Genomic DNA, 12,632 nt, shown 5'->3' with positions numbered 1-12,632 from the left:
AGATGAATCTTTGAAGCCTTTGATCTGCAAGAAACTTTTTTTTAAAATAAGAAGAAATCCAACCCCCAACTCAAATCTCCACATAATTCCACAGCATCTTCAGAGCTTTCATCTGCTGATGATGAAATCTGGTTGAAAGCCCTTTAATTGTGCGGTTACTAAATGCCACAAACATTTGTCAAACATTTAAAGAATAATATTATGCTGGATGATCTGCCTGTATGAATTTGAATCAAAACTACCACAGCTGAATGGGATCAGTGAATAACAACTCTCCATTGGACATGCCTAAACTAACAATCTCTTTCAACACAAGCCTGGGAAAGGGATAAGGGTTCTGATTTGGAGACCTTATGGGAACAACACTTACGATTTCCCTTCTCGATCCATTTTAACTGAAACCCATTGTGCACTCTTCTGGCCATTCTCTGCCTCATTGTCTTGATGTGGTCAGTGGAGCAGCCAGTGGTCAGTATAATTTATTCATGATGTGGTTGATGACTGATATTGTAATATTTTGCTGCCACCTGGTGCTCATATTAGTGGTGCAACTCAAAATATAATACAGTATGTACGTAAATATAATAGTGCATCATGTAGTAAGATTTTCTTAGCATTGTTATGAGTCTCGAAAGTGAATTACATTTTAATTATTCACCTCATAGTCATCACACAGAGTCTTATATTATTATGATTAGTTAAGACCATCATCGTTAATCCATCATTATGTGACCAGAAGTAAAAACAAGCCCCACACAAAGACAGTCATGTTTCCCACGTCTCAGTTCAACGAATCAAACTATGTATGAGGAACATGAGAAAAAGATGGGAGGACTCCAGGTGGCCGATAACGGGAAAGATGTTTAGGATTAACTGGCCTTGTGATAACGAAAGACATGAAAACATGACGCACAAGCATTCATCTCTATCCTCTTTTCTCTCCAGCTGCGGCTCTGTTGAGAAGCAGAACGTTAGAGACAGACATGGACAAGAAGGTGGTGCTGATCACGGGCTGCTCCTCGGGAATCGGTCTCAGCCTTGCTGTCCGGCTGGCCTCTGACCCCGACAAAACCTTCAAAGGTAACCACGGCTGACGTTGACCAATCGTGGTCTCTTATTGTATTGTACCCTTACGTGTCAAAGTGTTGTCGTAAGGGCTTGAACTAAGTCAGGAACTGTTGGTTTTGAGGGACCATCAAAGCCTATATGGAGACACTGTACTGGAAAAAAAACAATTTTCTTGACTAATAGTGTCACTGCTACTATATTCAGCAAAATATACAGCATGTGATTTAGACAGTAAAACATTTAAAAACATTGTGAAAAACATTTGTAATTCTTTATATTGCACTTCAGTTTCAGTCCAGTGTGTGTGAATTGCTGCTCTCTGTTTAGTCTATGCCACCATGAGGAACCTGGCTAAGAAGGAGCGTCTTTTAGAGTGTGTGAAAGGCCTGCACAGGGACACCTTGGACATACTCCAAATGGACGTGACAGTCCGGCAGTCCATCCTGGATGCAAAGGAGAGGCTTGTGGAGAAACGAGTGGACATTCTTGGTACGCTCTTTGAGTCAGTGTGTCTTGATTTAGCCTGTAATGGAAGTGTGTTAAAGGTGGACTCAGCAATTCTGGAGAACGTTTGTTGTCAAAATCACTTTTGGTCCAAATCTGTGAATATCTCCTCAAGATCAGCTACCCGTCTGTCGTACTGTGTGTCTGTGCACTGAAAAAAACAAATCTGGTGTTCATACACAGCCTAGGCTCTGTTAACTGGTAGGTAAACAAAGGATATGTAAACAAAGGGGGTCCAATGTAGCTTAACAACAACGATGTCCGTTTACAGAGCCTAGGTTGTGTATTTACTCTGGATTTTTTTTTCAATTCACACACACGGACAGGTAATGGATCACAAGGAGATATTCACTGATTTTGACAACAAGCATTCACCAGAATTGCTGACTCCACCTTTTAAAGGCTTTATCCTTCCCACTCACAGTGTGCAATGCCGGCGTGGGTTTGATGGGGCCGCTGGAAGTGCAGTCCCTGGACTCGATGAGGCAGATTCTAGAGGTCAACCTCCTAGGGACAATCCAGACCATCCAGGCTTTCCTACCGGACATGAAGGCTCGGGGCCAGGGCCGCATACTGGTCACCGGAAGCACCGGAGGGCTTCACGGTGAGGCAAGGGAAAGCTTGAGGGATCACTGAATGTAAAAGAGTGTTCCACATGTGCTGTTTATGTAACGATGAAATAGAAATCCTCTTGATGCACTGCTGCTTACCCCCGTGCATGAAATTACCAAAATAACCCATCGTCACACTTGCTTTCTTACAGGTCTCCCTTTTAACGAGGTTTACTGTGCCAGTAAATTTGCAATAGAGGGAGCATGTGAGAGTTTGGCTGTCCTCCTGCAATACTTCAATATCCAGTAAGGTTTATAATTTTTTGCATCTTGGTACCTTAGTTTAGGTATTAAATATATGTAAAACTTTTGACTGTAAATATTGACGAGATGTTTCATGTTTCAGTGTGAGTCTCATTGAATGTGGTCCAGTCAACACTGACTTCCTGGTCAACCTGCAGAAGGCAGAGCTCGGAGACACGTCTCTCCAGCATGTTGATACCCAAACACTCAGCCTCTATGAACAATACCTGCAGCACTGTGCCTCTGTTTTCCAAAATGCAGCACAGGACACCGAAGACATTGTCAAGGTATGTTTTATGTATAGGCCTTAACTGCACTAGTAATAGTATGTACCAATAATGCTAGTGAAAATAGTTGACTTTTGAAATAGGGTATAACCAGTTTTGGTGTGTGAAGACTGATATACTGTAGATGTCAGTATTTTTGCATTAAAGCAAATTTTAGAGATACTGACACACAATCTTTTTAATTAACTATCTGTTTATCCGCTTAAACAAAGTTTTTAGAGTGGAAATCAGAGTATCTTGGAAACATCAGCATTTTCCCATAAGACCCTTGCCTGGAAATCTAGACCCACATCTAAAACGATGTAGGGCAAATTGAAATTTGCTGGAGGCGAGTCTGGATTTCCAGGCTAATGAGACCCTGGACATATAAAACAATTGTGTCAGGGAGTTTTTATTGCTGGTTTACAGAATAAAATAAAATAATTTACAATATAATAATGTTAACTAGCTGTGGACATGGAGGAGCCTCTACTAGTCCACAATTTCTGCATGAATTCAAACTCTTGACTAACGAATATGCATGCCTTGCACAATGCCACAGTTGCATTTCCGTGGGACAGTGATAAAATCTAACTAGGCAAATTTACTCAAGTACTGTTACTCTTGAGTTCAAAAAGTTTCTTCTTGCAAATGAATATATTTAACAGCTGAATTATTAGATCTTACATATAAAAACAATGATGAGCTTATAAAATGTGATGCACAGTCATAGACTAGAACATTAAAAACTGAATACACATCTATGTTACAATTAAAAAATCCAATAGTGTAAGGATATAAAACGGTCACTGGTTACTCTGCATATTGAGTACTTTCTTCTTTTGGTACCTCAAGTGTGTTTCTCTGCTAATAGGGTTAGGGTTCAGGTTTTTCACAGAAAATTTACAAATTTGAGTGTGTCAATTTAAGTGCAAATCTACATGTAACCGCTTTGGTGTCTTTGTCTTTTGTGTCCTAGGTATTTCTGGATGCCATCCAGTCACCCAATCCTGCCTTCAGATACTTCACCAGTGGTGTCATGCCACCTCTCACCAAACTGAAGATCACAGAACCAGATGGTTTACGCTACATCAGTGCTATGAGCAAAATTATTTTCTCAGCTGAGAAACAATAATTGTGCACATGGCTATTTCAGTCATCCTACTACTTCGTGTTATGTTCAGACTTGTTGTCCTTTTAGTTCTGGGGTAAATATTTTGCTCTTTCAGTTTAGATTTTTTTCTTTGGATAGAGTTGACGTGCTCTGACTCACTGTGGTTGCTCAACAGGGAACATCAGTGATTTCAGAGGAGGTAGGGAAGCCATGCTATTTTAATGCGACATAATCAATAGTCATTTTCACAATGAAGAAATTGACCATTTTATTGTTGGTTAGGGTACTTGATGTTCGTAAAAAGCTGGTAAGCATATTTTCACTGGGATAGGTGTGTTTCTGGACAGGTTTTTAGCATGTAGATGTAAGTTGTGCTGTTTTTAGTAAACCTGAAGCTTAAAAGAAACACAAATTAGGCTCCCAGGTGTTTTCAGCTGGCAGTAAAAAAAAGAAGAAAAAGAAACATAGGCCTACAAAATGTTGATGTGAATGAATGATATTGAATGTTGTAATTATTTTCTATTGTTTTCTGAACTGATTGCTTTAAACTGCCCCTTGAAGGATAAATGAATAAAGTGGAATAAACTGAACTTAAACAACATTGGATAACACACTCACTGCAGATTGTTCTGTCGCCCCATGAGGAATTCGGAGTAATTACAACATCACTGTCAGCGCATCTACATGAGGAAAGCCTTCGGTGGTCACGCATGGATGAAAGGGTTTAGCAGTACAATCAAAAACTGAAACATTTTTATGGGCTGTTTTTTTGCTGAGCACCTGCGCCTGTGTCCGGGGATGACACCAGTTTGTAAACGCTTCCATACTGAGAAATACAGATAGTTTTGTAGAGCTGATGATGGTGGTGAATACTATTATGGTAAGTGTCACAAATTTGCCATAAAAATATATTTTTTTTTTTTTGGAGTTGAACAATCTTTTTCTTAAAATAGATGAAGCGAAGACTGTTTGCACGAAAATATCCTTTCACCTAGAAGTCAATTCTCACTGCTCTGTCCTAGAGCAACAAGTAACAAACAAGCAAATGTGGTCATGTATTCTGAGGTATTTTAATGCTTAAATTCTAGCAGAATCTTCAAGGGCCTTTATAAAAGGTTCTTACAACAAGAGTTCACAAGAATTACTGACTCCATCTTTGAGTTCTTTGGCTGGGTGAATGAAGGGCTGTCAAACATTACTACAACCAGTAAAGCGCCAAGTGAACCGAAAAGGCAAATTTGGTGACATATTCAAAAGCCAGTGACATCACTAGAGTGACTTTATGACACCAGTGTAGCGCCGTTTGGAGATTTTTTGAATGTCCAAGAGAGAATTACGTTAAGTATCTTTTTATTTGAATAGAAAAATCATTAAATTGATGGAACTTGAATCATCATGAATTCATGTCTGAATTATTGCATGAAAAAGCACGTATATTCATTCATGTAGTACTTCATGCATTATCACTAATTCACTAGGATTACTGGTAAACTGGAAAATGTAAACATCAATAAAAGTTAAGAAATGCCTTCCTGAATTGTTGTAAATAGATTGTGAGGGGACAGTTTTTAACTGCATCACAATCACTCAACTGTGTAAAGTACAGGGTTTCAAAAAGCTTGCCTAAGGGCCAGTTGGAACAGCATCCACCCCTTGTGAAACTTTTGGATCAGGCTGGTGCTGTTGAGAGAGGTTAGCTTGTCTGTACATCGAGTAAGGTGACTTTTCCTGCATAACTTTAATAGGATTGACTGAAAAGGATCCTGTACTGTGTTACCGCACAGCCACTTAGTAAAGCTGCACTGCAGTTGTCAGCCTCTCAGAGCCTTATAATGAGCAGTATAATAAGAGTTACGTAAAGGTTGTTGTAAAAGGTATTAGATGTTGATGTAGTTTTCCTTACTTAGTCTATTACAATATTGCTGTTTGATATTGCTTTTATTGCGACCTTAAACTTTGCTCCACTTTATCTGAATGTAGATAAGGAACTTTATTCCCCTGTATCAAAGTCCCGGTGTGTCACAGTGATTGCGTTGTTTGTTCCCTAGCTCAATCACAGTGTCATTCAGACTTTGGCTCGCTCGTAGAAACCTTTTTAAATCCTCTGAACAAATATAGTCTCTGATTTAGTCACAAACGATTCATATGTGTCAAATTTGTTTACAATAAGGCAACAAATCTGTATATTCTTTACCATTTATTTTTGCAAGAAAATAGTTGAAATGTGGATATCAATTCAGTTCTACAATTTTTTAATGATTATGAACTAACTAAGATCCCTAATTATCTACATTTATTCCATAAGCATATCCAACTGTAAAATATTGTTCACTTTCAGTTAAGATATTCAATAGTGCTTAAATAGTAAGTTATCATTTAAATTCTTTCCAATGCTTCTCTCTGATTGGTCAAACCGTCCCATTACGTCACTGCTGTCCTTATTTGGCCTTATGAAACGACTCGTGATTCAGTCAGCACAACAAAGCCGGGTTAGTGTAGCTCCAGTTGCCCGGGTGGAAACATCGTCGTCTCTTCAAAGAACCTGTAATATTTATTCATCACAAATCCACCATGACCAACAAAACGACTTCTTTGCTCGTCAGGGCGCTGCTGGAGATGTCTGAAGCTCACTCTTCCAAAGTTATTCGAGGAAACACCAAAAGAGCAAATATCAGGTGAGTGATACTGGGACTTTCCACAGAGGTGCGTTCAGGTTCAGGTTGGCGAATATTGATAAGGGAATTGCAATTATGCTCGTTGAGACTTAACTTTTATCAGTTACACGGTTCAAAATGCCTCTGTATTTGGGATTTTTCTTCAAAAATGTTTAAGATATTTTGCTAATGGATAATATCCTCAAAGTGCAGTGTTTGAAAGGTGTGTGAGTAAAGCTACACTTGGCAGAATTTCTGTGAACGTTTTGCTTTCACTTTAGAAATCTTCATATGTATAAACCTGACAAGCCTACTTTGTGTAAAAAAAAAACTGTTGGATGACACAGGACCCTTAACTGAGTAAACCTGGCATGCAAATATTATCTCTAATGTTATAGTTTTTATCACTGTAAAAAAATATATTTAATATTCTTGTTTTTATAAAACATTATTCAACTTACCTTTTGCCTACCAATGTGTTAAGTTATGTTTATGTTTACTGTCTTGCACAATCCATAAGAAATTCATTTTTGTATGTGTGAATGTATCTGGCAATAAACCTTTTCTGAATCTGATGTTCTCTATAGTTCACCATAAATACATGACTGTTTCCTTATATGAATATAATTTCTTCCCCACAGAAACATGGGCTCGTTTGGGGCCCTGGCAGCGAGGAGGGCCAGCCTGCCTCTCTACTCAGCCACCTCCATCAGCATACCCAGCCGCAGCTTCAGCTTCATCAACCTGGCTGCTCCCATCAGCACCCGCAGGATGGAGTACACCGAATGCCGGACATTAGGGTGAGTGTTCCCATATAACATCCAACATGGTGACAATCCACTAGAGTAAGAAGAAAAATTAACACTCCAAAAATATATAATGTAACTTTAAAGTAGTGTGTGGTAGTCAGTTTTGAGATTTTGATCAGCACTTTTCAGATCATTTATCCAGGGTTCGTACTGAGTCTGAAATTTTGTAAAATGCTTGATTCTGTTGTAATTGAACAAAGATAACTTTCAAATTTTGGCACCGTTATATGTACAGTGTACAGATCATAAGCATGTTATTTTCCCATATTTATAATTTAAGCTTCAGGGTTCTTGAAAAAGTTGAACTTTTATCTTGAAAGTGCTGGAATTTTTCTCTTACTGTGTATGAACCCTGTTCATCGACAAATGATTAATTCTGAAAATATTCAGCAGATTAAACCATCTAAAATTGTTAAGAACATTGTACTTAAATCTAAATGTCAGAAAATATCACACCCAAAAATGAACATTAGGGCGCCATAGTCTGATTGGATGTGCCTCTGTCTCCGTGTGACTGTGTGCTCAGGTTTACTCCAGAACAGATGTACGACGTGGTGGCCAGTGTGGACCAGTACCAGCACTTTGTTCCATGGTGCAAAAAGTCGCGGGTCTTTAAGGGACAAAACGGTGACATGCGGGCGGCGCTCGTAATAGGTTTCCCACCCATCGTGGAGAGCTACACCTCTGAGGTCACCGTCGTCCCAAACCACCAAGTCAGGGTAAGTCATTGTCTTGGTAGCTCAAGATAATAACCATCACTAATACCTACTTATTTGCCACAAACAAAACACTGTTTATCAAAAGCCACTACATGTACTTGTTTGTGGGGGAAAACACTCCATTTAAGGGTTTAAGTTGCAATAAAACACTTCGAATTTAATTGCAACAGCTTTGTCTGGGCTTTTGACCCAGGACATGCTCACATGTCGCCAATGATTAATTAAGGGTTCATTTTCTTTTGAAACAGGCCGTGTGCACTGATGGATCCCTCTTCAGCCATCTTGAAACATTATGGCGGTTTGCCCCTGGAGCCAAAGACTCACCAGGCTCCTGCAAAGTGGATTTCTGCGTAAGTGTTTGATGTGACAATAGTATCTCACCATGAAAATAAATTAGGTTTATGCATTTTCTTTCTGTAGTTTGGCGTATGGACAGGTAAAATAATGTATAAAACTAAAGGAATTACAATAGCAGTGAATCCATGAAATTAACAAACCGATTGGTCACAAACAAAGACTTGAGAGAGAGAGCAGAGTGCATGATTAAGGAGATTGATTCCAAGTCCTTCTTCCTGTACCATTGTGAATGGATTACTGACTTAAAGGACGTTTTGGTGAATAGAATCTCATTACGCCCTCAATGCAGTCTTGAGTATCATGCTGGTTTCCGAAGGACTGAAATAGCCGTCAGGACAGGGTGTTAAGAGGCTGCTGGTAGGAGCTGAATGTTTCAGATTACCCTGGGTCAGCCAAGAACTGGTTAGATTACAATAACATATTTATTACCATCTTTTATATGTTCTTTGATAAAGTCTGACTGTCAAAGACTCAACTCTCCATAGTCCTCTTGATTTATTTGATTTGCTATTTTCAACTGTGGACTGCAAGACAAGAAATAAATTGTACTCAAAGTTGAATACATTAGTGGTAGGATGGCCTAGAGGAAAGAGGGACCGATTTAGTAACCATGAGGTTGTACCTTGGCAAGCACCCCCTCTGGAGTGTGGTGTCTTGATAGGGGATATGTGAAAAGCCAAATTTCAACGTAGCCAATTGTGTTCATTGACAAATAAAGCAATTTAACTCAGGAATTCTCAATTATTAAGTTTATTTAAATTTGTTTGTCATCCTCCCTCCCGTGTCTTCTGCAGGTGTCGTTTGAGTTCAGGTCTCTTGTGCACTCTCAGCTGGCCAGTGTCTTCTTCGACGAAGTGGTTAAGCAGATGGTCAGTGCCTTTGAGTCACGGGCAGCGACACTTTACAGGAGCCAGCAGGACGTGTTGTTGAGGAGACGCTCAACATGACATCCTAGGACCACCTTCAATCCCCATCCACTCTGACCTCTAACCAGGTCCTGCTCTACCCACTATCAACACTTGTTCTACACAGGAGACTGGATCTTCTGTATGCTCCCACTCTTTTCTTACACTGAGTTGACTTGCAAAATTATACTTAAAAGTATTTTTCTACAAACCACAAGCTAAGTAATTTACTTTCTTGTACATATATTTATTTTTGGGATAGAAACAATGGTTTCACAACTTGTTGAACACAATTAATTTTTTTGTAAAATTGTGGGCTAGTGTACTACTAAGAAGTGGGCTCTGCCCAGTGCTGAATATGTCTGTGGAATTAAAAAAGTTCTTATTTTGGTAAACTTGTCCAAGTGTCATTTCAAGCATCTATATATATTTTTTTAAATCTACTTTTTAATATCTGTTTTCATATGTATAATTAAGACAAAAGCCAGGATTTTCAGTGTAGTACATAAATAATGTTACCACTTCTTCCTCTTTGTGCTTGGGCAACAGTATCACGGGGAAAGAAAATGTGCCTCCTGGAACAGTTACATAAGCACAGCACCAGTGACCTGAGGTTGAAGTCAAAACTTCCCGCACATCCAGCTATTCTTCTACGAAACAACTAGCTTTCCTTGGAAGGGCGATGTCTGTTAACTGTTAAGAAACTCACAATAGGACATGTTGCACTGATTTCACAACTCGTGAGCATTTTAACCACAGCAATGCAAACTGAAAGTAAAAGATCAATTGCTTTTACTGCTTTTTTTTATTGCATTGATTGCCAAAAATATGTCCCTGGTTGTCTTTATTTCTCCCATAACAAGCAGAAAATACGTCAGTGCAGAAGCTCCGACATCATGTCTGGAATCCTGGTAATATTGCCTGAAAATGTAAATCAAGCCGAACATACTGGAGTCTGCTTTGGTGCAGACAGATGAGGTCATGTCTCAGCACATGATGAGACACGTTGCATAGGCTGACAGACACCAGGAGTTCACACAGTTCAACTGATTCTCAGAAAATGGGAAGAACATTTGAATGACTGTTAACAACATTTATCATGATTTGCCTAAATAATGCAAAATGTATGAATAACCAAAAACTGCACATTGAACTCAAAATATTAAATTTTTGTTTTTTTCAGAAGAAAAATACCATCAATCCCTCTCAAATTGTCTTTGGTGAGACAGAAATACAAGTCCAACCGAAAGATTTATTGTTAGTGATATACAGTGCTGTGTGAAAGTTTGTGAACCCCTTGAACATTTTGGAATTTTATTTATTTTTACCATTATTAATTAATTTTTATCAATACCAGTATTTTTTATATGAAATAACATGTTTGTTTATCAATTCAACATTTTTCTTTTCCAGAAATCAATTGTTAAAACAGATAAAACAAATTATTTGACAACTGTCAAATAATTTGACAACTGTCAAATAATTTGTAACCCTTGTCTGACCTGTATGGGTTCACTTTCATGAGCCTAAACTGACCTGGTTTTATCTCTGTTTTATCTAGTGCCACCCAATTTCTTCCCTAAAGATCTCTCATTACATTGGTCTATTTCATCAATCAATTTGGCCCACCTGATTGTGTCAACCTGCTCGATTTAAGCAATGCAGATCAGGGTTCACAAACTTTTGCACATACAACGGTTGGCAAATCATTTGTTTTATCTCTTTTAACAATTGATTTCTGAAAGAATTTTTTTTTTGAATTGATAAACAAACATCTGTTATTTCATATAAAAAATACTGGTATTGATAAAAATTATTTAATAATGGTAAAAATAAATAAAATTCCAAAAGGTTCAAGGGGTTCTCAAACTTTCACACAGCACTGTAAATTCTTCTCCAGCGTGCTGAAATATTTCATAGCATGTATTAAATAGCATATACTATGTTACCTGCACAGGCAAACATGGCGGTCAAGTGATTCAGCAAAGCTATGCATGCAAATTGACAGTCTTAAACAGTATTTTACTCAAGTGAGCCAAATGGTGTCAAAAACAAAACGTTTCAGCCTCAATAGAATATATTAAGTCTTGATGAATAATTGATAAAGAGGGCGTAAAATTAATAGAATATCCAAGGTTTGTGTTTTTGATTTTTCCCCGTCTTGTAATTTGACCTGGTATAAACTTCTCAAATCCTCATGTGTGACTTCAGTCCAAGTCTCAAGTCCCTACTCTGTAACATAGCTCTGCAGAATGTCACAAAGAGGAACTAAGGGACTATACTTGAGCTCTAGAATCTTGGCCTCATGAAGCTGTGTGTACCTGAGGTGACATGAGAGACGGTCACTGCATCCCCAAGCTACTGTCCGGTCCTCCATTGATTTATTTTTTCAATTCTATTAATGAATACCTGAATACAGATAGCAGGGTTTTTTCTGATAGGCATTTCCTGAAACTGGAGTTTCTTGTTCTGCACAATCACTGATCCCGGATACGTATAAAAGAATTGAGGCTCGACAGAAAAATATTGCAAAGAAGCAGAGACGTCTCTTTCACAAGGATGAAGCAGATTGCATTCCTGATTTTAGCAGTGAGCTGCTGTCTGTGTGCAGGGCAAGCTAATGAAAACAGTGTCGAAGAGAAAGTCGCAAACATGTTGGAAAAAATAACAATCCTGGAGACAAAGTTTCAAAATACTGAGAAAGAGGTCCTGGAGCTGCGGAGCCTGATTGGAGGTAACACAGAGCAAAGGGTTTCATACAATAATAGTTTATTCAGTTATTTCCTTTCTAAATTCCAACTTCTCATGTGTGTGTTGTAATTTGATCATTTTAGGCACACCTCGAGTGGCCTTTTCTGCAGCCCTCAGGGAATCTGGATTAGGAAACATTGGACCTTTCAACACCGATACCACACTGCAGTATAAGAGGGTCTTCTCCAACACTGGCAATAGCTACAACCCTTCAACAGGTGCTGTATGATTGAGAGAGAAACACATACATTGAAAGAGAGACAAATAAGAATTTGAGAAATTTAAACCATCCTCCTTTTTTCGACAGGCATTTTCACAGCACTGGTCAAAGGGATGTACTTCTTTCGATTCTCCATGTACAGCAGCTACGATCCTGCTCCCAACGCTGTTGTGAGACTAAAGAAGAATGGTGTACTGCTGACATCTGTCTGGGACATCGCAACGTCTGATACCAACGACATTGGCAGCAACGCTGTGGTCATCCCCCTCGAGGTTGGAGACAATGTGTATATAGAGCTCGCAGCAAACAGGCTTGTCTATGATGACGCAGGAAACTACAACACCTTCTGTGGTTTTCTGCTCTTCACTGTATAATCAGACAACATGCTTGTGACTTCATGCTTTTACAACT

General features: G+C 38.7%; 3 protein-coding genes across 3 annotated transcripts; all 3 read left to right on the top strand.

Annotated features, from left to right (window-relative positions):
* Positions 1 to 983: 983 nt before the first annotated feature.
* Positions 984 to 3,827, top strand: hsd17b1 (hydroxysteroid (17-beta) dehydrogenase 1; the record flags this gene model as incomplete). The annotated part of the gene is made up of 6 exons (XM_080043715.1): positions 984 to 1,080; positions 1,396 to 1,557; positions 1,997 to 2,176; positions 2,336 to 2,429; positions 2,530 to 2,713; positions 3,672 to 3,827. 6 exons carry the CDS (start codon positions 984 to 986, stop codon positions 3,825 to 3,827), a joined length of 873 nt encoding a protein of 290 aa, XP_079899841.1.
* Positions 3,828 to 6,290: 2,463 nt separating this feature from the next.
* Positions 6,291 to 9,620, top strand: LOC307262747 (coenzyme Q-binding protein COQ10 homolog, mitochondrial). The gene is made up of 5 exons (XM_080043717.1): positions 6,291 to 6,481; positions 7,102 to 7,260; positions 7,796 to 7,988; positions 8,237 to 8,338; positions 9,140 to 9,620. The coding sequence occupies exons 1-5, from the start codon at positions 6,378 to 6,380 to the stop codon at positions 9,290 to 9,292; spliced, it is 711 nt and encodes a 236-aa protein (XP_079899843.1). The 5' UTR covers positions 6,291 to 6,377; the 3' UTR covers positions 9,293 to 9,620.
* Positions 9,621 to 11,902: 2,282 nt separating this feature from the next.
* On the top strand, positions 11,903 to 12,595 carry LOC307263013 (complement C1q-like protein 2; the record flags this gene model as incomplete). The annotated part of the gene is made up of 3 exons (XM_080044032.1): positions 11,903 to 11,984; positions 12,085 to 12,219; positions 12,309 to 12,595. 3 exons carry the CDS (start codon positions 11,903 to 11,905, stop codon positions 12,593 to 12,595), a joined length of 504 nt encoding a protein of 167 aa, XP_079900158.1.
* Between the last annotated feature and the right edge of the window lie 37 nt (positions 12,596 to 12,632).

Source organism: Ammodytes marinus (genome assembly GCF_949987685.1).
Source record: "Ammodytes marinus genome assembly, chromosome: 16".
NCBI lineage: Eukaryota > Metazoa > Chordata > Actinopteri > Uranoscopiformes > Ammodytidae > Ammodytes > Ammodytes marinus.
Note: the sequence above shows the minus strand (reverse complement) of the source record. Positions and strands in the feature narration are given on the sequence as shown.

Bases quoted from the DNA above. Each gene is read 5' to 3' on its own strand.
- LOC307262747 (XM_080043717.1), top strand. From the start codon at position 6,378: ATGACCAACAAAACGACTTCTTTGCTCGTCAGGGCGCTGCTGGAGATG. The intron at 6,482-7,101 runs GTGAGTGATACT...TCTTCCCCACAG, and splicing joins ACCAAAAGAGCAAATATCAG to AAACATGGGCTCGTTTGGGG. The intron at 7,261-7,795 runs GTGAGTGTTCCC...CTGTGTGCTCAG, and splicing joins ACCGAATGCCGGACATTAGG to GTTTACTCCAGAACAGATGT.